The sequence below is a fragment of the Poecilia reticulata genome, linkage group LG11 (genome assembly GCF_000633615.1).
Source record: "Poecilia reticulata strain Guanapo linkage group LG11, Guppy_female_1.0+MT, whole genome shotgun sequence".
Classification (NCBI taxonomy): Eukaryota; Metazoa; Chordata; class Actinopteri; order Cyprinodontiformes; family Poeciliidae; genus Poecilia; species Poecilia reticulata.
Genome location: NC_024341.1, coordinates 12111661 through 12138242, shown reverse-complemented (window position 1 = coordinate 12138242; position 26582 = coordinate 12111661). Strand labels below are relative to the sequence as shown.

The window sequence follows — 26582 nt, the reverse complement described above, 5'->3', positions numbered from 1 at the left end:
TTGAGCAGTGATGCAAGACTCAAGTCATAGACGATCAGCTACTATAATCAGGCCTTCATTCACACTTTACCCTTCATGCTTTGCGTGATTCTACCTCTCGTCCTCTTGAGTGTTGCGTCCAGGGTTTCACAGCTGTCATGGCAGACGATGAAAATCTGGTTTTATCTGACCTGTGTGCACAAAAAGCTTGTGTCAGATTTTCCTTTTACAAATCAATTAAAGATGCCACACGCTTTTATAATAATGGTTGAAACTTGGATAAAGATAATGCAGTTGATATCTGAGAAACACTTTAAACAAAGTATTTCAAGTTTTTATTCGAGCTTCATAAGATACTCCGAATAAACAGCTAAATGAGCCTGAATTTGACTATATCTGGACGATGCTGGTAAGAACTGAATTCAGTTTTTTTGTTTTGTTTTTTCACTTGTTGTCACATTAGAGCTCCACGTTCAGTGCTTCTGTTCCCCCGATTCTACTTGATAAAGCAACAAAAAGCAGCTGTGGAAAACAAAGTGAGGGATCCAACTAAAAATCAGAAAGAAAAAAAACATTCACTCAGTCAGATTGGATAGGAAGTGTCTCTGTAGTACATGAACTTTTAAGACTTGCTGAAGCTTCTCAATTGGACTTTGGCCCAGATGTCGACTGGGCCGTTTTAACACGTGAATATGCTTTGATCGACGCCATTCATTACAGCTATGTCTCCACCACAGTCTCAAATCGTTTTCAGCCCGTGACCTTCCAGGGTTGCCCTGTATTTAGCTCCACTCGTTTTACCATCAACTCTCACCAGTTCGTCTCTCTCTCTCTCTCTCTGCTAAGTAATTCTTCCACTGCGCTCCATCCTGCCATGAACTGGATGCTACTTGAACAACACCATTGTCATCCAGAATAATTTTACATCACTACTAACCAAGGAAGTGCGAACAAAAGGAAAACGTATGTGCTCTAAAATGGTCGCTTTAAAAGTATGCAGATTTTCAGGTTTGTGGAAAACGACCTTACGGCGACAAAATCAAATTATCCGACTGCGGTGAAAAGAATCGAGGTTAAAACCAAAGATGGAGGTGGCAGCATCATGCTGACAGACTATTTTGGAGGAAGATATGAACATTGAGAACTTTTTTTTTTTTTTTTTCAAATTCTTCAACTTTACCTTAAATCAAACAATTTAATATTTCAAGTCTTAAAACTTGTTGGATCCAGCTCCACGTTCACATCCCAAACACACATCAGAGCAGGACTCAGTATTGATAAATCAAACGTTAAAGCTTCTGGAACAGCTTTCCCAAACCTCTGACATCAAATCTAACGACAAATTTGTGGGCTATGATTTAGTACTGTGCCTGTGGAAGAAAACCAACAAATATTTAAGTGACTTTTATGATTTCTGCCAAGGGGAAAGGTCAGATATCCAGCCAGAATTATACCAGAAACGTTTATGAAATAATATTTTTGATCCAGTGCCTGCGTCTTGTCATCTAGACAAGTCAGGTACAAGATAAACAGGTTCAGTGTTTTTTTTTTACTGTTTTTTTTTTAAACACGGTGTAAATAAGCCCAAGTCCAAAATGGCAGAGAGCAAGATAAGCTTGAGAGACATAAAATGACAGAGAGTGTGAAGGAGTGAAAGTGGGCACAATATGCTGCACAGAGGTCAGGTCACAGAGGCCAGAGCAGAGACGGAAACGCCGCTCAGATCAGCTCAGCGGCTGACAGCTCTCTGACAGGGATTAGAGGGCTCTCTGTAAATAATAGGGGTTCAGTCCTGGGGCAGCCAGCTTCCTACACAAAGTGTTCATTTTTCATTTTCTCTTTCTCCGTCTCCTCCCAGGGCCAAACATTCTCACACACTTTTGGTTTTACGGAGTGATATTTTCATCAGCAGCCCAGCAGCTTGGTATTTTCCTACTGAGGGGAAATAGTTCCACTAAGTGGAATACTTTTGGGCCCTCGTCTGCATCTTCTCAAACTGAGACGTTCCAGATTGTCCAAAAATAAAAAAAAATAATGGGGAAAAGAGGAGACAGTGATGACATCATTGATTTAATGTGAACATCTGGGAGCCAGACGCATTCAGAGGCCTAATATAGACACAGAGCACAAGAGGTGGGCAACCTGTGTGGTTGGGTGACACATCAGATGCTCTTTGAGGGTTTTTTTAATAATGGGGAAATATGGGCTGCAGTTCAGCAGTAAACACCTGCATGGTGAACAATGTGTACAAAACTTTTTTGTATAACCGTACATTTAATCAGTATTACTGTTTATAAAATAACAAGCCCTATATGGCAAACTGCCATAACATATAATCAAACCATACATCAATCTGTAAGTACGTCTTTCAAAAATCATTAACTGGTTTCCTCCTTGTCGAATTGAAAGTTGTGACTGGACGTAAAGATATTTTGAACACGGTTATACATATATGTTAGATTTTCCTTGTTAGGAAGCATTTTAACACATACGCAGATTAATTAGAAGTTTAAGTAGATTGTCGGGGTGTTGAAAGCAGGTATATTCGTAGAGTCTTTCTCCATGTTTGTATCTTACATTTCCCGGTTTCTACTTGTATCTTCTCTTTCTCCACTTGCTCATTCCTGACTCACTCTTGAAATTTATGTCAGGCTCCGCTTTGACAATGTGACATTATGCAGTTGAACTGCAGCCTTTAAAAATTCCACGACTTATTTTTGGTTGACGAGCCATATGCACAATTTGGAGGTATGTGCGCTTTTCGCTGTTTTGCAGCTCTATGTGTCAGGCAGTCTGGTGCAAAGGTCTTGACACAAAGTGTCAAGACCTTTGTGTCAAAGGTCTTGACACAAAGGTGTCAAGACCTTTGTGTCAAGACCTTATTAGTGTGGAGATAGTGGATTTTTGGATTCCAGCTAATTCTTTAAATTCTGTACTGCTCTCCTAAGTTTTCTTATGTCTGATTTTCCATGTTTGTCTCTGTTTTTTTCGACAATTTTAAGTGTCTACATCATGATTAACAAAACAAGGACTGCAATTAAATAAATAAATAAAACAACCCCTTGCTGTAATGCTTCCAATAATTCAGCAAATTTTTAAAATAAGTTTTAAAAGTTTATACACAAGAGAAATACTTTGTTGCAGGCTTTTGTCATACAAGCAAAGCAAAATGCTACATATATCCCATTGAAATCTTTGCCATATGTAATGTTCAATTGAAAAACACAGATCTGTCAGAAGAAATAAAACCCAAAGGTGCAATAACAAACCTATAATTTGTTGAAGCACGTTTGTTTTTTTTATCCATTAATCAACATTTCAAATTTAGTCTTGTATTTGTTAGACGATATGCCTGAAGGATTGAGGATTATAGGACTGTCGGTCATTATGAAAAACAAGCCTGTTAAAATACACGTATGTTCTGCTTTTGAACTGAACTTATATCCTTTCATGTTAAACTAAGCAAGTTCCAGAGAGCACAGCTGTCTTCCAGACACGCCTTAACCACCAGGGCTGCCCGCACCGTCAGGAGAGGAAGAGGAGGAGAAGGAGGAGGAGGACTTTTAGGTGAAAGTGGAGCAGAGGAAAAGGAGAGGAAACTTTCAGCAGAATGCTGTCCCTGTCCTCGCAGACCTTACGCTGGGCTGTCAGCAGAAGCTTCGGGATCAGAGGGAGGGAAGCTGCAGAGGATGACAGCTCGTGCAGAGGGACGTAGCTCACCTGCAGAGCAGAACCGCGTTTATACAGTGTAAACAGAGCGGAACCGAATTCCCACTTTTAATGCCCGGGCTTTTCCTCACCAGTGATGAGTTGGCTCCTGTTGTGGATTCTGACAGCAGCTGGGATTCAACAGGTGAGCTGAAGGGATTTCCCGCCGCCCCCTGTTGTTTGTTGAATGAACATGCCACTGCAGATTTATGTATGACTTCTGTGTTTGTGTGTGTTTTTATTATATAATTGAGGAAAAGACACTCTGTCTATTGTTCAGGTGTTTTTTTTTTTCATGGATCAAGATGCTTGACAATTTAAACAGTCTGATAGTTTCTCAAAAATATTTTAATTCTCTTCAGCACATCTGAAAATAAGCTGCTACAATTTTCCCACATTTCCATTATTAGATAAACTTGCAGTGTGAGCAGACGCCTTGTGTTTTCTCGTGCTATATGTTAGCACCCTCTTGTGGTATATCAAAGAAACGCTTTTCATTTGGCTCGGATTTGTTTCTTGAAGTTCGCAAACATCAATTAGTGACCATCTGTTGGAAATTGTAAAGATATAATCAACAGCAGTGGGTTGTACTTTACTTGTCAAAAACTTGAACTCATCTGACGAGTAAAGTAACATAAATAAAAGCAAAAAGATGTAAAAGATGTATAAAGTCATTTTAAGACAAGCCACAGCAATAAAAAAGAAAAGAAATGTTTCAGAAGTTTCTCTGACATCCAGTAAAAACATACTGTTAAGTTGTAAATGCATCAGTTAAGGAATGAGTGTTTCTTATTTTAGGTGTGTTTCATATAAAATGTTCTAGAACTTTTTAATATCAGATGGTAAAAAATAAAAAATAAAATAACTCAAAAGACTCTCTTTATTGCATTTGTAGCCAAATGATTACTATCTGGAATAAGAATGAAATTAGAAAAGTGGCTGAATGAATAATTTCAGTTTTTAAAATGGAAATAAATTGCAGGACCCTCAGGACCGAATGCTTTCAAGGCTAACATGCAACTTTTCCGCGTTCTGCTGGTGCTTCTCAGCAAATAAAGACCTTCAGCATGCAGTGAAACTGTGTCACTAAACAGGCTGGCATATTAAAAAGGAGTAGACATTTTTAACCCTTAAAGTACAGAACAAATCTGTCTGCAATTTAACAAATGTTAAGCACCATCGATCACCCAATCGTCAAAACTATTGTTCAGATCCCAACTCCTCCTTGGTTTCACGTCTGCTCTCTTTGTATGAGTAGTAGTCAAAAGAAGAGCTTGTATTTAGAGCTAAAGTCAAAATTACTCACGTTCCTGTTTGATTTAGATTTAACTTCCGTTTACTTCAGCCAAAAACCTTTTCTGTGATAGAAAAAAAGATGTCTGTCTCTTAGAACGTGATAAAACAATGTGAAAAGTCTAACAAACAAAAATAATTTAACAGTTTTTCCCTAAAACACTATATGTTGGGCACAATGCACAGCTGAATAATCGGTGGGGAAAAAGCTTTTTTGGCCCTTCGTATAACTGCTGACCAACTTTATGCACACTGGTATTTTGATCATTTTATTTTGTCTTTGAGGTTGGAAGGTTTCGTATCTGTTACCCTAATCTCTTTAGATTCCCAGTAGGAACATGACGAATATTGGGGATAACTGTTCATCACTCTTTCTTTTGCAAATAGATGTGTGACTGAAGGCTAAATGAACTCCTCTGAGGGTTGGCTTAGTGGCACAGCTTTGATTGAAACTCATTAATCAGCATTAGCTGACAACATCACACTGACTTATTAATAATATGATTCTAATTCCAAATGAAGGGCTGACAACAGGATTTAAAAACTGACCAATAAGCTTAAGATGATTAAATATGTTTTGCCATAATTACTTGTGGATTAGGCATGCACGCTTGTGTGTGCTCGTGTTTTTAAAGATGTGAGTTAAAGGCTTCTGTTTTCTCCAGGAGGATGAGTCAATCTGTGATTTATAACTTGACTATATTTGGACCTGCAGTCATGTGTGCCGTCTCTTGGCTACACTTTGCCACATTGTGGTTAAAGTTGATGGTCAACCGTTAAGTCTTACATTAGATCGGTTATTGTATTTTCCTCAAATCCGTTCTGAAATGGAAAAAAAAAAAAGTTGGATTATTAGCTGCACAATTTGTTCTTGGACAAAATGAATTTGAAATTAAGATGGCAAAACAAAACAAAACAAACAAACAATAAAACAAGTAACTTCTGATCCTCGGGCTGTTCATGAATCTCCAGTGATCTGTACCAGTCCATCAACAATGGAAGAGAAACTCTGATTCATTATCAGTATTTTGTAACGTTTTACCAGACTCACATCCATAATGAATCCCTGATGCCGATTTAATAAGATTATCTCCACAGGGACTTGAGCTCACGTTCCAATTAACTCCTTTATTGAAGTTATCGCATAGTGTGACCACATGTTAGTGATCATGCAGGCAGTGAATCAATTAGGGATGTGAGAGCTTTCAGATCAATCATCCATGTGAGCGTTTTCAAAGAGGGTTGAGTAGGAAGAGAGTCAGGATAAGGAATGTTACATCTAATACTTAACACAATAAATACAATTTTCTTTCTGCAGTACTTTTGCAAACTAAACAAAACAGAAGCTGGGATTGCAATTTTTGACTTTAGAAGCTTACTCAAAATTTATTTATTTATTTTTTTTTTTTTTTTGATGCAAAAATATAACCATAGCAACCAAGTTCTTATATCAACAACATAATTATTTTGCTGGAACACATTTGAAAAAGTATGTTCATTATAAATCGTAAATTACTATTTTCAAGCATTCTTGTGGTAACACTTTATTTGAAGGGGTGTGCATAAGACTGACATCACACTGTCATAAACATGGCATAACACCTGTCATGAACATAAAGAAGTCTTTATAAATGTTTATGACAGTTGTCATGAAGTGTCATTCGGTAAATAATGACACTTTTAATGCAAAGTTGCTCTAAAAGTTGCATTAAAAGTCCATTAAAAGTGCCAACTTTGCTTCTCTACCTTCCAGGCCTACTCCTTGAATTCCACTGCCATGCCCCCCGCCACGGCCCTCGCCTCTCCGACTCCAGACCCGTACAACGTGACGCGGTACTGCAAGTGGCCCTGCGAGTGTCCCGAGGTGGCGCCCAAGTGCCCCCCTGGCGTCAGCCTCCTCATGGACGGCTGCGACTGCTGCAAGGCCTGCGCCAGGCAGGTCGGGGAGGAGTGCAACGAGGCCGACACCTGCGACTTCCACAAGGGGCTGTACTGCGACTACAGCTCGGACAAGCCTAGGTACGAAAAAGGAGTGTGCGCATGTAAGTGTCACTCGCTGGAATGACCATCTGGTCTTCACACAACAGGAACAACTCGGTTCACATTTTCGCATTGCATGTTACTTTGTCAAAGCATTTTGACATCGACAAGGAATGCAGCTGGTATTAGATAAACAACACAACTGAATGTTAATGTTATAAATGGCTACAAATCAGGCTAAATGCTAGCTTCATTGTCCTCCCCGCGTGTTATTACTCCTGAAAAGATACGCAAAGCCTTAATAAACCCATTAATTTACCGCATTATTATATGAAAGTTACATTTGACTCTCAGAGCACATTTATTAACTGGAACAAAAATAATCCATTGTAAGAAATATGAATGAAACCATAAATCTACATTCCCTGTTATATATATGTATATATATATATATTTATATATATATATAATTCATAGTCATGAATACTGGATTATTATCTTCTGTAATTGATAAGCTAATTAACTATACAGAAAACTCATTTTAGTCTTATTATTAAATACAATAGTCTCAGATTGTATTTAAACTGTATCAGTGTACAGGGTAAATATTAATTGTTATAGAACCTAAATTGCACACTTTATTTAAAAAAAAGGAATTAAAGGAAATCTAAATGATGCACAGGTATTAAAACTAGCAATCTCAGATCAAAACAAAGGTGCAGCTGAGGAAGGCTGAGAAAAACGAACAAGATGTTTGTGCACGGATAGCGTCAAGGTTATTTCCAAGAAATAAATAACTGCAAATAGCAGCAGAAATGTGAATAATTATGGCGTTGTTGAGATACACACAAGCTGTAATTCTACTATAATCTAATGTCTGGATATATAACAACAAGGTTCCTCCCTATAGAGACATGTGTTTAAATACAGTGCAGCACTACAAGCATCTTGCATTGCAGACCGAGCTGTTGATCTACATAACATGTGTCCACTTGTCGTTTCTATCAGATATGACGGGAACGGGCTGTGAATATGACGGCGTGCTCTACCGTAACGGCCAGAGCTTCAAGCCCAGCTGTAAATACCAGTGTTTGTGCGTGAACGGCGCCATCGGTTGTGTGTCCCTGTGCTCAGAGTCCCAGCCTCCCAGGGTTTGGTGCCAAAGTCCGCGCAGAGTCAAAGTCCGGGGGCAGTGCTGTGAGCAATGGATCTGTGACGAGACAAAGAAAGGACGCAAGACAGCGCCGCGGCACGCAGTGGAGGGTATGACACCCAGGATAGAAACGGGGGCAATAATTATTTTGTCTTATTTAAAATTTCCCAAGAAATCGTCTTCTTTAGAAAAGAGCAAGATGATTACTGACAACCTAGAATTTAGAACACAGTTAAAATACAGAGAATAATCAATCTGTGTCGCGCATTACTTTCTCAAGCAAATCATTTTATGTAGACACCAGTCATGAAATGTGTAAAAAATAACAGCTAGAGTTGAAGGAATAAATATAATGCCATTTTCAGTCTTTTAAACTTCAACTTCATTAAACAAAATCCACGTTTTGAGCAAACAGCGTGTGTAGTTTTCTCTCTTTCCGTATACAATCACTTAACAGGTCATGAACTTTTAACTCCCATCGTGCGTTGTACATTTCAGATTATGTGGTATTATGTAAATAATTCATGATCAGACACAAAGATATGACAAAAATGTGAGAAAAAAAAATCAACCAGTCAAACAAACAAACAAAAGACACCTTCTGAAGATCTGTAATTGTATTAATAAAATCTTAAATAATTAGTATTGAAGTCTAGGCACAAAGGTAAAGAAATGAGAAGATTAAAAAAAAAACTAATTTATCTGATTCCTATATAGAACTGACTTTACGAAGCAAAAAAAATTATTTTTTTTTTTTCTGGTTCTTTCGCTGTACTTTTGCGAATACTGTTTTCAAATCCAAGATGATCACAAGATGTGGGAGTGTGTATGAATTTGTTCATCCGAGCCTTAATTCCCTGTGGAAGCCCCCACGCTGTTTTGGGGGGGTCACTTCCAAGTTCCAGACGGTTAGAGCAACAAAGCCACGAAGGCAAGAAAACCAGAGCAGATCTTGTTGGGTTGCACACGTGGACAAATTAGATCCAGATGCAACCATTAGACAGTGTGTCTTGATGGCTTAGATTGGAAACAGATGCAGTGTAGACGAAGATCTTGTGTTATGTAATTTCAAATTAAATCGTATTCGCCTAGTCCCACCGTATAAGACAAACAGGTCTAATTCCAAGTTGACAGAGGAATCACAGTCCGCTGCTGTGATACCTCTTGTCAGTGATTATTAAAGGGAAATATGTATGTTTAATGAGTACAACCAGAAAGAAAACACAACGTTAATGGCAGCAATCATTTCAAATAACACATAAATGGACAGCAGTTGGAAAAGCTCCCTATGATAATTTGCTTAAGAATACAAATGTGCTATTGCTGCACCCTTAAAAAGAACTGAAAAACTCATATGGATTTTCATTTTTGTGCAACTTCATTAAACAAAATCCACATTTCGAGCAAACAGCGTGTGCAGTTTTCTCTCTTTCTGTATACAATCACAGGTCATGAACTTTTAACTCCCATCATGCATTGTGTCGTTGTTAAAGGGGTATTATCATGACAAGTTGGAGGATTGACCGGTCGGTCAAAAACCTTGAACTTCTTTAAGCCAGTCATTAACTTTATTTTTTTGAAAATGTTTAACATGTCATGGCCATGTTGCGTGATAACATTATGGATTTGTTTGATAGCGACTATAAAAAATGGGATTGAATTTGAAAATCGACTGCTGAGTGACCTCACATTGCACGAAGTGCAACGGAGGATGAAAATGTAAAAACTGAACCTCCTGTGCGTGTAGCATGACTCTTTGCTTCCTGCTCCTGCCAATCTAGTTTTTCCAACTGAGAGCTGGCACAAGAACTGCATCACCCAGACCACCTCATGGAGCCCCTGCTCCAAGACCTGCGGCCGCGGCCTGTCGTTGAGGATCTCCAACGCCAACGACCAATGCGAGCTCGTCCAAGAGTCCCGTCTCTGCAATCTGAGGCCGTGTGAAGTAGACATCACCAAGCACATCAAGGTAGGCGTGTGCACGTTCAGCGTCATCGAAGGTTCCCAAAAACCCTCGGTTCTAAAAGCTTGTCTCGTTCCTTAGCCAGGAAAGAAGTGCCTGAATATCTACAGGGAAGATCAGCCGTCAAACCTCACCATTTCTGGCTGCACCAGCAAGAAGTGGTACCGACCAAAGTACTGCGGCGTTTGCACCGACGAGCGCTGCTGCATCCCGTACAAGTCGAAGACCGTCGACGTGGAGTTTGAGTGTCCGAATGGGACCGGGTTCACTTGGAAGATAATGTGGATCCAGGCGTGCTTCTGCAACCTTAGCTGCAGGAATCCCAATGACATCTTTGCAGAGCTGGAGAGCTACTATGGTTACCCGGAAGTCGTGAACTAAAATGCTGCAATTTGGCAAAGAACACTCCTTTTGTTTTTTTGCTTCCTAAAAGATATTTTGAGTTTTTATATGTGCAATCTATATTTTTTTTTCTTTTGGAAAAAAATTGTAAATATGAAATGTGTCTCCAGCACGGATTCATGTAGTAAGGATATTTGAAGAGGTAAAGCAATAAAAGCCTATATTTAAAGTTTAATTTATTTATGTAGAGTTTCTGATTAACGTTATGCATCTACATTGGATTGCTCCCTAATCAAGCGTCTCCTCAGCCTGATACACACGTTTTCCTCTTCATTTTTCGCCCGTTTCTTTGCAAACAAAAAGTAGACAATATTTTCTGCCTTTGCAAACAAATTTACACTTAAGCTAGAAACTGAATCAAAAAAAGACTTTTTTTTTTAAACTCGTATGAAAATGTGATGTGCATTTGTATTCAGCCCCGCAAAATCTCTAAATATTTTGAAGTTTTAGACGTTTTGGAGAGCATGCCTACCAAACGTGCAAATCACAGATTTGGGAAATACTTCAACCTCAGTCTGGTTGGACAACATCTATGACCATCAATTTTAAAAGGTCATAGAGTCTCAGTCAGACTTCGGTCTTTGACTGGATCTTTCTAAAACATTAACGGGCTTTGAACTAGCAGACTGCCCCACCCTTTCAACTCCCACTTAAGCTGTGGCTCTGGTGACTGTTTTATAGCCTAACCGTGCGTTAAACATCTCTGAAACTTTATCTGTCTGGTGTAATCCTTGGTTTTCATGAAGCCATTTGTTCATTGTTCTCAAACACAGCTATGCGCATCACATAAAATTCATTGAAGTTCTTTAAGTTCAGCAGCTGCAGATATTCTTGCCTGCATTTTATCCTTGTCCTTACAAGTACAGAAAGTAAATCAATGTTATAGTTACATTTTGAAATATGCAATAATGCAACAAAAGGGAATCTGTTATAAGTTTTTTTTATTGTCATTTTTTAATAAATACAAACCGTTATATCATTTTTAATGCTATTTGTTTTTTTTTCCCCCTACAGCAAAAGAGATGGTTTGTGCATTGCATCTTTACAAAGCTGCATTTATGTCATCTGCAAAGTAATATGTTGCTGTAGTGCAAGTAAAATACAGGAAATGGTATCGGGTAAGTTCTATGGCTATCCTCATGTTAACATGTAGACCTCTCCGTCTGCACTCACCCAACAAATCCAAAAACCACACAGGAGCATCACATCTCAAAAGCGAACAATTTCATGGCACTTTTTTTTTTTGTTCCTTTGTGCTTCATTGCATAGAAATCGACATACATATAGCTTGGGAGAGGGGGAAGAAAAAAAAAAGGAAAAAAAGTAAGGAAATAAGCATATGCGATTGGAAAAACTCGTGTGAATTTGCATTTTAATTCGTTATAAAGCTAATTCTTAATGAAATGTTCTCAGAAAAATGCTCAGTCTTAATTCAAGTCTGTTGCGAAATACGGAAACCTTAAAGGGAGCAACAAGGGGGAACTAAAATACAACCCAACACCTCAGAGATAATAAACACCAGCTGAATGAAATTATCAGTTACAGTATATCCTGAAAACTTTCTCCCTTAATTTGTGAAGCTATAGATACAACGAGCCCTTTACGATTCATCCATCAGTCCGTCCGTCCGAGTGCTTCCTCGCTCCCTTTCCCTTACGACTACAAATCTGCTCCTATGCACAAACGACGCCACTTGGAAACATAAAGAGTAAATGACCAGACAATTAGTGAGAAGACAACAAGACATTTACAGCGGGGTAAATTCGAGAAAGCTGTGTCAAAAAGTGGTAAAGGTAGAGGGGGGAAAAAAAACAGAAGGAATGCTGGATTTTAATTCTGCTTTAAATGCGAGAGAGATAGTTTACAAGCTGGAGTACTCTTCTTAGCCACAGCTTTCTCTGATATTCTCCGTTTTGGCGTCCCCCGAATGCTGCGTTGCCTCCGTTTGCTCTCCTGCCTGACCGAAGAGTGCTGATGTTTTGTGGCTGGACCACAACCTTTTATTCTAGTTATCTTTGAATGTAGAGACATCTCAGCTGCAGTGGAAGATCTGCAAGCAAGAGTCCTTTGTGTGTTTTTCTTTTCTTTTCTTTTTTTACATGTCACCATATGTCATGTTAGTGTCCCTGTCTGCTTTAAGTGTGTATGGATCTGTATGTGTGTGTTAGTCTGTGTGTATAATTAAGAGGCAGCGCAGCACAAAATGAAGGGAACTTGAGAGGTTCTTGTTGTCTGCAGCGGGCAGGGTGTTGTTGGAGGGGCGTTTGGGGGGGGGGGCCTTCACTTTAGCAGGAGACTTCAGCGGACTTGGGCCCTGACTGGTCCACGTTGTTGTTGGCTGTGGCGTCCGTGTGGCCGTGCTCGGTCGTGTGGCTGCGACTGCGGCTCCCCTCGTTGGTGTGCGAGCGCGAGCGGTTGCCATCGTGGGTGTGCGAGCGCGAGCGGTTGCCGTCTGAAGTGATGCTGGAGCCGGAGGCAGTACGGGAGCGAGCCAGGCGGGTCATGCTGGCAGAGGGCACTGAGAAAGGAGGAGTGCAGTCAGAATACGGAGTCGACTAAAGATTTAGCTTGTTGCTAAATTAGAAATAAAGCCATTCAAAACCAACCAAGAAGTTGTTAGTCACAGTTTCTTTACAAGTTAGAACGCAACGAAATCACTTTCTGCGTTCTTGCTGCAAAAGTTAAACCCAGTTGGATTAACAGACTGTGCTAATTGACCATGCCAACTACAATTAGCCATAGAAGCTAATGATGTGCTTTGTGAAGTTTATGCATTCCAACACTGTAGCAACTAAAATATGCACAGATCTAGTATTTCGTGTTTTTATGCATTTAATTTATTTTAATATTTGACTTGTTTCAGAACTAATTAAGGAAAACAAAACGGCAAGTTTTTGATTTATCCCTAATTGTCTGCACATCTTTTGTGGAAATGAAGCTTGAATTTTGTGGGACTTAAATGCAAATATTTTAATGCCGAAGTATTTTATTTGTATTTTTTTAACTAGCAAAGCAGCCTTTATACATTTTGTTGCATTCCAGATCATTTTTATAGCAGGGGAAATATAAAATTCAGACTTTCAAAACTTAAATGGATGGAGTACATAGACTGAAAATATTTTGCCCATCGTTCAAAACTAGATACGTACAGTTTTGGAAAAACAAAAACAAAACAAAACAAAAAATTAAGATCAGACTGAAATGGGATGTTGTGGTTATTCTGGAAGTTGAGCCTTCTTTGGATAGCTCTAGTTTAGCTTGAAGCAAAACTACATAGAAAGTGGTTCTAAAAGGGAGCCTTTGCTTTAAACCACATAATGTAAATATATATTTTTAAGACTAAGGTTAATTAAATGAGGTCTGCAAACCATTTAGAAAGAACAAGGGCAGTTAGCACAAACTTCTTCATCTCACCACAAGAGGGCAGAGGCGTCTTAGATAGGGTTGGGTCAGAACAGTTCATCTGTTCTGACCCAACCCAACACACACCTAAAAATGTCAAAACACCCAAAACGTTTGAGTACTTACTGTATCCCATTCCCTGGATGAAGTACTTGAAAGCCTCCGTCAGCTTTCCGGGCTGCAGGGAGGAGCAGAAACACAGATAATCAGTCTCCGTGTCATAAATAATCGCTCAGTTTACATAAGACATCAACACGCTCCATCTCTCCATCCAGCAGATTACAGAGATATGACAGCTGCTACAGGCAGGTGTAGCTCAGTGTGCAGGATTAAAACCTGACGACTGTGGTCCATATCTGCCTCTTCCTAATGCTCTTACATGCCACCTTCTTACACTACTGTCCACCCACAAACACACACACGCACACACACCGACTACAGGCACTCCTTATCCAGCCACATCCCTGCAACAGGAACTTCTATTTGAAAAACAAGAGGACCCACCTGGTCGACCTGGGGCATGCCTCCGCAATCAGCCATCTGGAAAAGGAAAGAGAAAAATCAGAAGCCGTCATTACCTGCCAAAAACAAAAAAACGATACCAAAGATGACCCATTTTACCACCTTGTCCCCCCGCCCTGCAATTGTGCTACTTTCCACAGTGAATCTATTTTTTTCAATTCAGCAGCCATTTGATTCTGGTGCAGCCGATAAAAAGGTTGCCAAAGGCGACCAAAAGTAGGTCAGCTGGTGCAGATTGCACAGGCAAAGTGCGTATGCAAGGACATGTTCAGCTGTGGCAGCGCCGGTTAATATGTCACCAAGTAAGTGCTGACCCGCTGGAAACTTATCAGCCGAAGCGTTTCCATCAAGGCTATTATGATCTTAACGAGAATATGGGAGGGGAGCAGGGAGGTCCGGAGCGGGGGACATGAGTGGAGCAAAGGGGTCTTGGACAGAACTCTCACCTTAAGGAGGGTTGTTTTCGTGGGGTCCAACTTGGTGTTGCACTCCACCTGCGAGCACAAACAAGTCCAGTTTATAAAGCTTCCCAGGGAATTCTGACCATACCGCAAATAAGACGGCAAAAGCTTTTATAGCGCTTACATAAATAAACAGTTAGGGGATTTGAGACAATTCCTAAGCTACGAGTAAACCCAGCAACACAAATCTCTTGACTTTAGGAGATTAAATCTAAATCTGAGTCACTTGAACTTTGTTCCTAGAACCATGTTTTTGCACAAGTCAAGTTCAAATGTTGCCATAATGCGGACACGTAAACCGGCAAATCTTCTCCCCGTCAACAGAAGACCGAAGTGGACGGAAAGCACGTTCGGGTCGTTATCCGGAGCGCCAGCAAGGTAATGAGTGACCGGCCTGAACTCACCACAACATCCACAGCAGGGGAATTGTCGCCGACCACCAGCAGAGAGGGGCACCTGGATGAAAGAAAATACACTCAGTTGACCAATATTGCAAACTATTTTGTCCTTTACTGCACAATTTTTAAAAAAAAAAGGAGGCTGCCTTTACTTACTTGAGAGTTCTGGCGTTACATCCAGGGACCGGCCTCTCAATATCCAGATCCCTCCGGCTGTAGAGAGGATGAGAAAAATCAGCTGCGTCTTGACTTGTTAAAAAAAAAAACCTTTGACAAAAGTCTAATTCGACTGCCGTTACCTCGTGTAGGCCTTGACAAAGAGATGCAGGTTGAACTGGTTCATGTTGTTCAAGATATGATGGCGGAATGTAGCAATAAGGTCGTGGTTGTGGTTTATCTCCTCCTATAAAAGGAACCAGAAAAAAAGAAATCACACGTTAAGTTTTGAACCTACATTCATGACCATTTTCAGAAGCCTTTGAGATTAACGGATTTAGAAATGGGGAAACGTTGTACCTTTCCAAAGAGGTGGGTAATAATCATATCAGGCTCAGCGTGGGTCCAGCCACTGATCTGAAATTAAATAGAAAAACAATGTACATAACAAAGAAAGTTAAAAATGATCTTGCATTGCATAGGTGTGCAATGAGATCTTAAGGCGTGAGATTTCACAAAATTGAAGAACACGCCCCTCTGCCCCCGCTTCTCTTTATAGTAAAATCTGTTTTGCACAGTACTAACTCGTTGTTGTTTGATGCAGGTTTCTGTTCAAGCTACCATCAACAGCCAAGATGTATTGACATTTTTGCTGTTCTCCAATATGTTACCTTGTTGGCAGCCCAGTCCATCCATCCCTCAGCACATGGGTTGATGTTGATGAGCATGAGACCTTCCACCATATTTGGATAGTCCAGCTAAAGTGGGAAAGAAAAGTGAATTGATGGTGAGTGATTCTGTTTTAGAGAGCAAAATGTCTAGAGTCTCCATTTGGTCATTTTAGGGCGATTACCATTTAAACTTAGGGAATTTAGATGTTGCTGCCCAATTTCAAGCTAAGATCCATTTCAGGTCTTCAATGTTAGAAATGCGAGTCCTGTGCACGAAGTAAATTCACCAAAGCAATAATCGGAAATATTCTCTCTAGTACGGAGTTAAAAGCCGTCTCCAACAGCGCTCCATCAACACAGAGACTTCCTACCGAGCAAAGTGCTAGCGCTGAGCCGATCGGCTACATTCCTCGGGCTTGGATAATAAGCGGCCTTTTGAGGCCAAAATAGGCAGGAGGCAGAAATACATATGCTGCTAATCTGATATTAATTAAAACCCGAATTACAGAGTGTGAATGGGAGAGAGCAAAGGCGTGAACTTACGGCGAATCGGGTCAGCACGTACGCGCCGGCTCCGATGCCCATTCCGATGACGCTCTTCAGGCTGCGGTGCATAAAGATACGTGGATACTGTTAGAACAACGGGTTAGAGGATTCCTTACATGAAACGGTGAAAGGCTCATTTGGAAACTGAAATTCAATTTACCCAAAGTGCTTCAGCACCAATGGCAGAGTCTCAGCAAGCTGGTCCATAGAGGGATACTCGTACCTTAAAAAGAACATAACAATTGAAAACTTTTAAAAACATATATATATACACAGTTGAGTTTATAACATTATATTGCTCATTGTCAGAACACCACCGGTATTGGAGTTTCAGCTTTATGCCAGGACGGCGTTACCAAGGCCCAAAGCACCAACAAACAAGAGATTACAGAGATAAACGCCTGCCCTAGAGACACACATGTTAAACCAGGATGTCCCAAGTACATCCGCAGGAATCCATCCACCTACCTGCGCCCAGTCAAAGGTCACAGACTGCCCGACACAGATGGTGTGCGTGTGCGCGTCGACTCACCCAGTGGAAAAAGTGTTGGCTCCTTCATGCTGCCCCAAGGCGTCGACGTGACACACGGCAAAATGCTGCATGATTTCCGCCATGTCCTCATGGTTGAAGAGCGGGTCCCAGCAAGCTTTGTCTGCACACACACACACAAAAAAAGGCAAATTAGCCGTAATTAATAAGAGCGGGACTTGGATTCTGGAGAAATAAAACGGAGTATCCAGTTACACAATAAGTAAAGATGGGAGAGTTGAGATTCAGTAGTGCAACAGAGTTTAAATGATTAAGCATAGACATGTGGGGCAGTTACCACACAAAGGAAAGGTTTTCAAAAGCTACAATTTCAGAATTGCTTACATTTTCTACCACATCATTCTTAAGGTTTAAAGCCATTTTTATATGAAAAACGGAAAAAAACAAAATCAAAGAGTTCCCCTGGTTTCTGAAGCACAGAGTAAGCAGAATAATTACTTTGAAAGAGCTTACTTTATTTTATTTTTTAAAGAAAACATGAGCAAATCTTGGCGTTCTTCTACTCAAGGTTACCATACAATGAGAGTCTTATTTCGACCCCTGTCTACCGTGCGTAGATAATCTGATCACACATGGCGCAGTCATTAAAAACCCCACCGGCTTTAGGAACAACAGATGTTTCGCTCAGATAAAGCTGAGGAAGGAGCGGGGCTTACAGTTCAGGCCAATGTCATGGAAGGTAAGGATGACCGGTCTGTCCCCTTTGGGAGAGCCCTTCATCGTGCAGTGGAGTCTTCCGTGAGGAGTCTCAACATCGTGTTCCTATAGATGCAAAAAAAAAAAAAAAAAAGGAATATTTTTTAAAGCCAACCAAAGCGCTTAAAAGTGAAAGAAAAGTGTCAAGAAAAGCAAAACATTTTCTAGAAAACTGATTGAAATCATCACATAATTTATATTCCAACAGCCACTTTGCTTAAATCTTCCCAAGGCTGTGAACATTTTTACCCATTCTTTAAAAATAAAAAAAAATAAAAATAAAAAAAGTATGTCAAATGCATTTAAATATGGAGACTCATACCAATAGCATCCACTAGCCATCTAACTCTCAACAAACTCTACTCACGCTGACTTCAATCTCAGCAACGATCATTTCCACATCAGAATCCTCCAGAACCATGTTTGCAGGACTCGAGTTCTAACACGGCTCGCTGTTGGAAAAATAAAAAACGCAACAATGCAGACTCCCTCCCGAGCTACAGGTCTCCACACTTGGTAAGCCTCTGAAGTTGTTCAGCCCCGTGCCTCGAGCTGCATTTTATACCCTTGCTGCTTACCGGCCGGCCTTAAGCTCCACAGCCTCCCAGGATGCCTTGCAGGCTGGTCAAAACAAGCTAATTCTAAATGAAGACATCCTTAAATTGGATCAGCCGGTGTCGAGCAGAGGGAGGCATCAGTCGGGGAACGGAACAAGCGTTAAGGATGCTTGTATGATCAGAAACGGTAGATGAGGAATATGTGAGGGAATGACAGCTGCCGTTTATCAGTAATACGTTGGAATAAAGTCTAAATCAGGAGTAAAGTGAAGACTATTAATGGTATTAAAATGGGGCAAAACTGTGTTTTACAAAATTAAAGAGCCAAAAAAAAAAAATAAGGGGCAGTTTTACTGAAAATATTATTTGTATAGTGTAAGTTATAAAATATGAATGAGAGCAAAAGTAGGTAACCTATAGCTTAAAAATGTGTCTTGAAAGGAATCACAACCATCTACCTGTAAAAAAAAGAAAAAAAAAAACTCATATTGATTAGTATAGTTGAAGACTACTTTATGAAAAATAACCGTACAAACTGTGCAGTATTGTAGGAATTTCTAACAGTGCGTACATTAGAAATGTACAGGATGTGGCAAGAATCCTCGCGTCTTGTTCTTCCCGTCATGGCAGGGCCCGCTCAGGCACGTAGGCCACAAAGGCGGGATAATCCCTCCACATGTGCAAGTACATGACTGCACACCTGTAACTGCACATGCCTACCCAGACAGGGTTATTAAATCCATGGAAACAAAACGCAGCTGCACAACAGCAATTTTGTGCGAATGCAAGCGACGCGAAACCAAACAGCATGATGTCGTCCCCCTTACTAATCCTAGGTCACTAATTATCGCAATCAGGTCACCACAGATGCATGGCCTAGATAGTTCCTGGTGACCCAACCAATTAGTCAAGTCAGAGGAATCCAGAGTCAGGCAGTTGACCCGCAGAAGAGCGTCCCCTCACGCGGGGCAACTCCCGTATTTGCAAGGGCCTCAGGGGTCAAAGTGAAGCGGCTGAGAATGTTGCAAGTCGGCATTGAGCCAATGGGGAAAATGACTGAAGGTGATCTTGTTTCTAATTTTAGGAGAGAAAAATAATACTTGCTTGAGCAGCATTCCTTCATCGCTCTGTAACAGCTGGAAGCCGTTACGTCTCATTCAAACAAACTTCAGAGCTGAGAGACGGCACAAGCTCATACAGTCAATATGAACTTTTCAGGGGAGGGGGCTCCCCAAAATGGGCCAAAGGGCCAATAGGACTCCGGATTTACAACCTGAACCCGCAGGAATTCATTTGAATGAATGAAGAAAAATAGTGAGGTCCTACTAGACCATCTGTAAGCAATTTCTTTTTCTTTTTACAGAAAGAAGGATTTCGGATTTGAAAAAGCTACGTTGGTGCAGCTATAACCTCACACACAACAGCACAGGTGCGTGTCTGCGTCCTGAAAAGAGATTTCATCGCTTCCAGGAGCTGAGTGAAGCACTACCTCAATTAGATTTATCTACAAACAAAAACACTGCAGAAGAGAGGATGAGTCACCATCATGGTGGAGAAAACTTTACAACTATGATTGTCACTGAATGGGAATGATTACCCTTCATATTGGGCACCACACACCATGGGGAAAAAAAAGAAATAATAAAGCACAGTTCAACTTAAACATGCAAAAGAAAACATGTTCAGCTAGAGAGAGTAGTGATGCAATAAATCTGTTTGTGAAGTCGTACCTTGACAACAAGTTGCAGTACAGCCTCTCTCAGGCCCTGGAAGGAGAGAGCAGGTTAATGGAAGAATAAACTTAATGCAATTACAAGAGCTAATTGAATTTTGCAAGAGCCTAACCCTGTCAATGAATGCAGTTTGACTTTTACTGCTACATTCATCACTGAGGACAGATATTCTGTTCTCAATAAAAGAAAGAAAAAAAAAAGAATGTGAACTGAGAATCGCTTTGCATTTTCCAAGGAATTTTAAATTTTTTTTAAAGTTATGGTTATTTAGATTCTGAAATGACTGTCATAACCGATTGAATTGGTTTCATGGGATTCCATTCATTTAGAAAAAGAAAATTAAAAAAAGCATGATTTTGAGTTTTTTTCTGACAGTATTCTACCCCTTCAAGTTTCGTGAAATTTAGCCTTATGATTCCTGCAGGTTTGCTGACCGATGTGCATACAGCAGTGCAATCAAATCTAGAAATGACATGAGCTGCACCAGCTGCTAAAGCATAACCCTGCATACATCTGTTGCAGTGCCCGGCTGGTCAGATGGCTGCAAGACACATTTGACTGTTTTATATCATATTCTGTGGCAAACAGGGGGAAATAAATGACATTTATGCTATGGGAATACACTATGAATGTGTGTAGACTGTTGGACTGCCATCCATCAGTGATGTTTTCAAACCTGCCTGTTAAAGCTGTTGACTGCAGAATCACAACCTAAACAGATAGGCAACAACTTACACAGCTAATGTCAGTTTGAGAGACTGTCACTCTATAAAAACACTAAATTTAGAGGAGTTTTCATTCTGTAGTTCTGCTGAAGTTTATGAATTGGAATCAAAAGTTGAGTACATAAAAGTTATATTATGTAAGCAGCCGTAGGAATAATTGTTGTTTCATATTTTTTAAGTATTTAGTATAGGAGAGCAGGGTATTACACCCCTCCCCCCACAACAAAAAAACATGCAAAAATATAGTGGAAAAAAAAATCTGTTGAAATTAGCGGACATTTATCACAGACAGGAATCTGCATTCATTGTGTTGTTTAATCAGGGAAAAATATCAAGATCACACTAATTGATGACTGTTGCCACACAAAACAAATAACTGACAGCTGGGAATAACTGAGAATAACACTAAACATTAACATATTTAATACGAGTGTAGTTGTGCGCAGCTCAGTGGTACAACGGTGCCACTTACCGTAGCTGGTGGACAAAAATCTATTTATTAAGGCTACATTTTAACCACCAAAGCAAATTTGCATGTGTGGAGTTCTGGCTCTACGCAGTGATGCGGAATTTCGAAATGCTTTCCAAACGTCGCTTTTAGAGCTTCCACAAAATTCTGCCAACAAAAGTCCAGATTGCCAATTCCTGGGGGCATGAAGTGTAAAAACAAACATTGTTCACAAACATGTACTGGCTTTCGGCGTACATACCGGTAGTTCTCTGTCAACCAACAGGGGTTTAGCCTCAACTTTGATGTCGTCCATTGCAGATAGCTACAGAGCCTGGAGGATCACAGAGAAGAGAATAATTAGAAAAGACTCAACGTGGAACTTTAAGGTTTTCTGAAACGTAATATTTCATAAGAAAGTACAGCTCTGTACCAGATGATACATGAAAGGAATTCCAGATTGAGCTTCTAGAATAGTCGCTCTCCAACTTTATATCTGCAGAATAACTTCTTGAACATTAGTGTGTTTTTCCTTTTTTGTACTACAGTACACAGCGTCAGGTGGAAATTTATATATAAAAAAAAAACAAACAACCTGCAAACACTTGCAGTTGTGACTTGCACCAACATGTGGATCATGTAAAAGTACCACACCTAACAGCCCACACCACAAACATAGGCCGACTGGCTGTGAAACCCGGTAGATAAGGCGCCAAGGCAACTGGCAGACAAAGAGGAAATCTAACTGAAAGCGGAGAAGGAAATGGGATCCCAGTGACTTTGGCCCCGAATCCCCTCCCCTCCTCTTAAGCTCACTTGAAATCAACCGTATTGAACTCAAGATCGTCATCGTCAGAACTGCTAGAAGAGTTTGGCATTATGTTGAAGAGCGGATGAATTTCACAACACTACAGCAGTGTTTATCCGAAGCTCTGCAAGTGTGAAAAGAGGAAGACTGAACGGTAAACAAGGAAGGAGCGGAGCCATGCAGATCATGCCGCTTTGTTGGAGCAGAGAACATGCAGGCTGCGACTCTGCATGCAAATCAAATTAGCCATTTAAAAGGGGATTCTTTGTCCACTTGTCTGGTCACTCCTGAGAGCCAGAGGCGAGCCGTTTCTCTATTCTCTGCAGCTGAAGGGAGGCTGGACTGACCGGGACTCATCCACATTCACAGGAAGCAACCGACACCCTGGTTCCCAGCAAAACTTCCCAGCCTCTGACCCCATCTCTATGGACTTTCCCCGGCTTTCGATTGCTCTGGCTGTGTTTGCTTTTTCCAGGTTGACACAATGCGCTTTCACAATGTGCATTCGGAAAGTTAGCCAAGCTCTTCAAAAAAAAAAAAAAAGAATTTATAAAAGCAGGTTTCCCATTAAAGAGAGAGAGATTGATCAAGTTTCATATGTAGTCGTCTGACAGAAAACACCCACAAAGCACACATACACACAAACTAGTGCATGCTACTCTGACTGCTAAAGCAGTCCAGAGCCAAAGCCAGATGAAGAGGAGTGTCGAACAACAGGTTCATTTGTCTGCAGCGATCCAAAACAGGACCACCACTGCACTGCAGGAGCTTTGTTGAAGAGGGCAAGACACCGGCCCCCGCCAAGATTCCTCAGTCATGTGAGAAAGAAAAGCCACAGTGAAAAAGAAAAGACAACTGTTCCTTTCTGGGCGGTAAGGTATTAAAAGAACAACTAAATGAAACAAGGACACAATTACCAACAGAACTGAAATAAATTAGCCAAGAAAGGGGCCACCACACTTCATCCTTTCTTCCACCACCTGTTAACTTCCTTGATTCGCTAAGTGTATGCGTCACCTGGCCAACGAAGAACCACGCAACATACAGGAGCACCCAAAGGTCAACAATTGGTATAATCTCAACGTTTTTCCCCTGTGAAAGGTAATCGACAGGTTTATTTACTGAAAATGGAACTAAAAAAAACGTCCACTATTTTTAGTCTACAAAAGCATCAGCAAAAACATGTCCTGTGAAACTCTTATCGGTGGGACATCTATCATTGAGAGATAGGAATAGTAATCCTTCAGTTCCTACCACCACATCCATAAAGAAACTACTGTTTATTTTTTTCCTCTTTTATGTATCGTAGATCTCAGGAAATAAGAAAAAATAAAAAAGTCAAAATTAGCAAGAAAAAAAAAAAGAAAAGCCAGAAAAAAAACCAGCATCTCCAATTATTTGATTTGTTTTACATTTGGAGTGGAAGTCAGAAATGAGTATTGGCCAATAAAACCCTGATTGGTGTATCTAATATTTTAATGGGAAAAGAAACTTAAAAATAATTTAAATAATAATCTTTTTGCCACCTCCCACTTGTGCCAACGTTTTCTTCGAAGGGACAGTACTGTGGCTCTGCAGACAGGAACACTCCCATGCAAACTCCTAACGTCTTCTTGATGCTCAGCATTAGGATTCATAATTGGACCACAGATTGGCGAGGGGGGCGGGAGACTTTTGAAAAAATAGTGAACTTTAGAGGGAAAATATTTCCCTCAGACTGCTTTGGTCTGGCTGTAGTTAAAGTGTCTTACGCAATCATGAACAGGAAACAGTGGGAGGACGTGCGTTTGGGATGAGTTAAAATGCAGGGCTAAAAAAAACAAGACGCACCAAAGCCAATGCTGCAGCCACTTCTCAAACCCTCAACAGGCACAATCATGGTGAATTTGTTCCACGCAAAACTCTTAGAAGCGAGGTTATTTTCATAAGAAAAATGATTCTCCCTCTTTACTGAGACGATGTGGTTAAGCTCCATCAAAGCTCTCACTTCAAATCCAGAGATGACAGCAACAACGCTGATTTAAAACCTCAACCTGGAGTTAGCAGCCAGCTCAAGCTCAGAGTCTTTCAGATAAAGACCCTGAGCAGAAGCTGGTTTTGATAAGGCCAACATGTACTGACTAGTTCAGGACAGTGACAAAGTTTTGGAGTGTAGTCGAAGCCGGTGAAGTGCGCCCACACTGTTTGACATCCACAGACCCATTTGCAGAAACAATGATTGCTTCTCTAATCTTTGGGAACTCACTTAATCTGTCAAATCCCTGGTTCTGAAATATCGGCACGGGCCTCAGCAGCAGGGCCTGTCAGATTAAGCTGCTGAAGACCTACATTTTTCGGACAATAACAGATAAAAAAATAAAAAAATTAAAAACATTCAGGACTTTGTTTTATCTATGGGGTCACTTAAGGGTTGACATGGCCCTAAAATAAGTTTTAAAAAAAAAAACGGAGAAAAGGAGAAAACATGACAGCAGCAACAGCTGGTGTTTTTGTGGTGTGGGTCCTCCTGATGCACAACTCACCAGTCCTTCTGAGGTCAGTCCAATAATCTATTGCACACGACACAAGACCGGATTAAGCTCCATGTCAACATTTGAAATGCCTGTGAATCTATATAATGCGACGTTTAAATTCAGCTTCTCAATCCATTTTTTTATGTATATTTTGAGCAGTAAATCCACAGCAGTTCAGTTTCTATTAGCCCACAAGCATTGTTTGCTTTTGCTTTGTTTAATATTGTGGCTTGATATGAAGAAAAAAAAAACCGCAAAGCATCTTCTTCAATATCATTTGTAAAATTTCAAAAATTCCAAGTATTTTTTGGACACGTGTGGACAGGGCCTATACACTTCAGCGTGTCTCTGCAACAATTAACGTGCATTTCATTTTTCCTCACCTGCAGAAAAAAACAAAAATAATCATAATTTATATATATATATGCAAACTGCAGATGATCAACCATATGACTTTATTTATTCATCTCCTAAATAAGAACACGAGTTGTGCATGCAACTTGCTAACCGCATGCATAAATAAAGCAAAACAAAAATATATATCGCACACTCTTGAAAATGCTAAAGTTTCGCTTTACGCGTAAACAAATAGTAATCCCAACGTGGTCAGACATGCTGCGAAACCCCCCAAAACACAAGAGACCGCGAGAAAGCGCTGGGTTTCCCTTAAAAGTCGAATATATTCGGTTTCACAAACCTACCTGTTGCTTCTTCAACTTCTGATTGTCCCGAGTCAAACACCCAGCTACAAATAAAAAAAAGTCCACAAAAACTAAGCCTTGTCTTGTGGCCCTGCTTTTGTTTACAACGCTCAGCGTATGCAAGGCGGATGTGAGGGGGAAATGTTATAAAGCCTGGTGGGGGGGGTGCGGGGGGGCCGTGTGCGGCCCTGCCCACTTCCTTCCACCGTTGTGTCTATTGGGCAACAGCTGCTGAGGATTGTTCCAGCGGTTTGCGAGAGTAAAAAATGATCAAAAACGTGACGCGTACTAGTTAGTGTTGCACTCTTAACTTTTCGGACTTGGAGCATAACTCAAAGATAGCTTTATAAACGGGAATGTGCTGATCTTTTATCACAGCTTTGGACACTAAAATATGAGAAACGTCTGCTACTTTTAGAGTTGGCCCTCCTTAAAGTGCCATATCTCTTTTATTTGCATCTCTTGCGACCTGGAATCAACCCCAGGCTAACTCCCAGGAAGTGTGCATTCCTGCAGTATTGACAGCTGACATCTGTAAAAATGTGTTTCAGACAGTGGCTCCGAGGGGCCGACTGCAAGGAATGCAGCCAGGAGATCAACCTCAGTTTGAGGCCGAGGCAAGTCTGCACAAAGGGAAGCCCTTCCCTAACCCTCGGATCATTTCCACCTTTCTTCTCAGTCTGCTGTTCTTGTCCCACAGAACTATTCATCAGCTGCAAGGCAGCAGAAGCAGCTCAGGTCTCCAGATGTTCCACGGGCAGTAATGGTCACCTTCACAAGTACCATCGAGTCGCTTTCCAATCTTGACTTACATCCTTTGCAAATTAATTACTTTATTATATGTTCTTCCACATTTTTTTTCCCCCCTTCAAAAATCTGAAAAGTGTGGCTTGCATTTGTATTTGACTCTCTAAACTCTGACACCTTTAAATAAAATCCAGTGCAACCAACTGCAAGAAGTTTCCTTATTGGAAAAATACAATCATCTAAAAATGGAAAGAGAATGTATCAATTAAAAAGCTACCAAGCGGGTAATGATCTGTTGATATGACAAACGCTAGTTGTGATGTCTGCAAGTCTAGCATTCATTTAAAGAAAACAAGGGCAGCAGATGCAAGAAATGTATCAAAAGCTATTTGAAGTTTGACGTTGGAGACACGTCACACTTATAAATGAAGGTGCTCCAGTCAGATAGGAGCAAAAGTTACTGTTGAAGA

At 40.5% G+C, this 26582-nt stretch overlaps 2 protein-coding genes across 3 annotated transcripts; one reads left to right on the top strand and one right to left on the bottom strand.

Annotated features, from left to right (window-relative positions):
• The first annotated feature begins 3551 nt into the window (after positions 1-3551).
• ccn4a (cellular communication network factor 4a) lies at positions 3552-11779 on the top strand. Its single transcript, XM_008421798.2, has 5 exons — positions 3552-3832; positions 6734-7022; positions 7969-8223; positions 9895-10082; positions 10158-11779. The coding sequence occupies exons 1-5, from the start codon at positions 3785-3787 to the stop codon at positions 10455-10457; spliced, it is 1080 nt and encodes a 359-aa protein (XP_008420020.1). The 5' UTR covers positions 3552-3784; the 3' UTR covers positions 10458-11779.
• A 54-nt stretch (positions 11780-11833) lies between these two features.
• Positions 11834-25481, bottom strand: ndrg1a (N-myc downstream regulated 1a). Of its 2 annotated transcripts, XM_008421799.2 has the most exons (16): positions 25366-25481; positions 21606-21677; positions 20168-20203; positions 17841-17946; positions 17167-17287; positions 16795-16857; positions 16632-16692; positions 16089-16175; positions 15778-15834; positions 15561-15664; positions 15418-15474; positions 15268-15319; positions 14849-14896; positions 14385-14420; positions 14007-14058; positions 11834-12996 (listed from the first exon to the last, which is right to left on the bottom strand). In XM_008421799.2, exons 2-16 carry the CDS (start codon positions 21657-21659, stop codon positions 12764-12766), a joined length of 1167 nt encoding a protein of 388 aa, XP_008420021.1. In that variant the 5' UTR covers positions 21660-21677; positions 25366-25481; the 3' UTR covers positions 11834-12763. The 2 variants fall into 2 exon arrangements, with proteins under 2 accessions (XP_008420021.1, XP_008420022.1); XM_008421800.2 differs by lacking the exons at positions 20168-20203; positions 21606-21677; positions 25366-25481 and adding an exon at positions 18248-18748.
• Positions 25482-26582: the final 1101 nt, after the last annotated feature.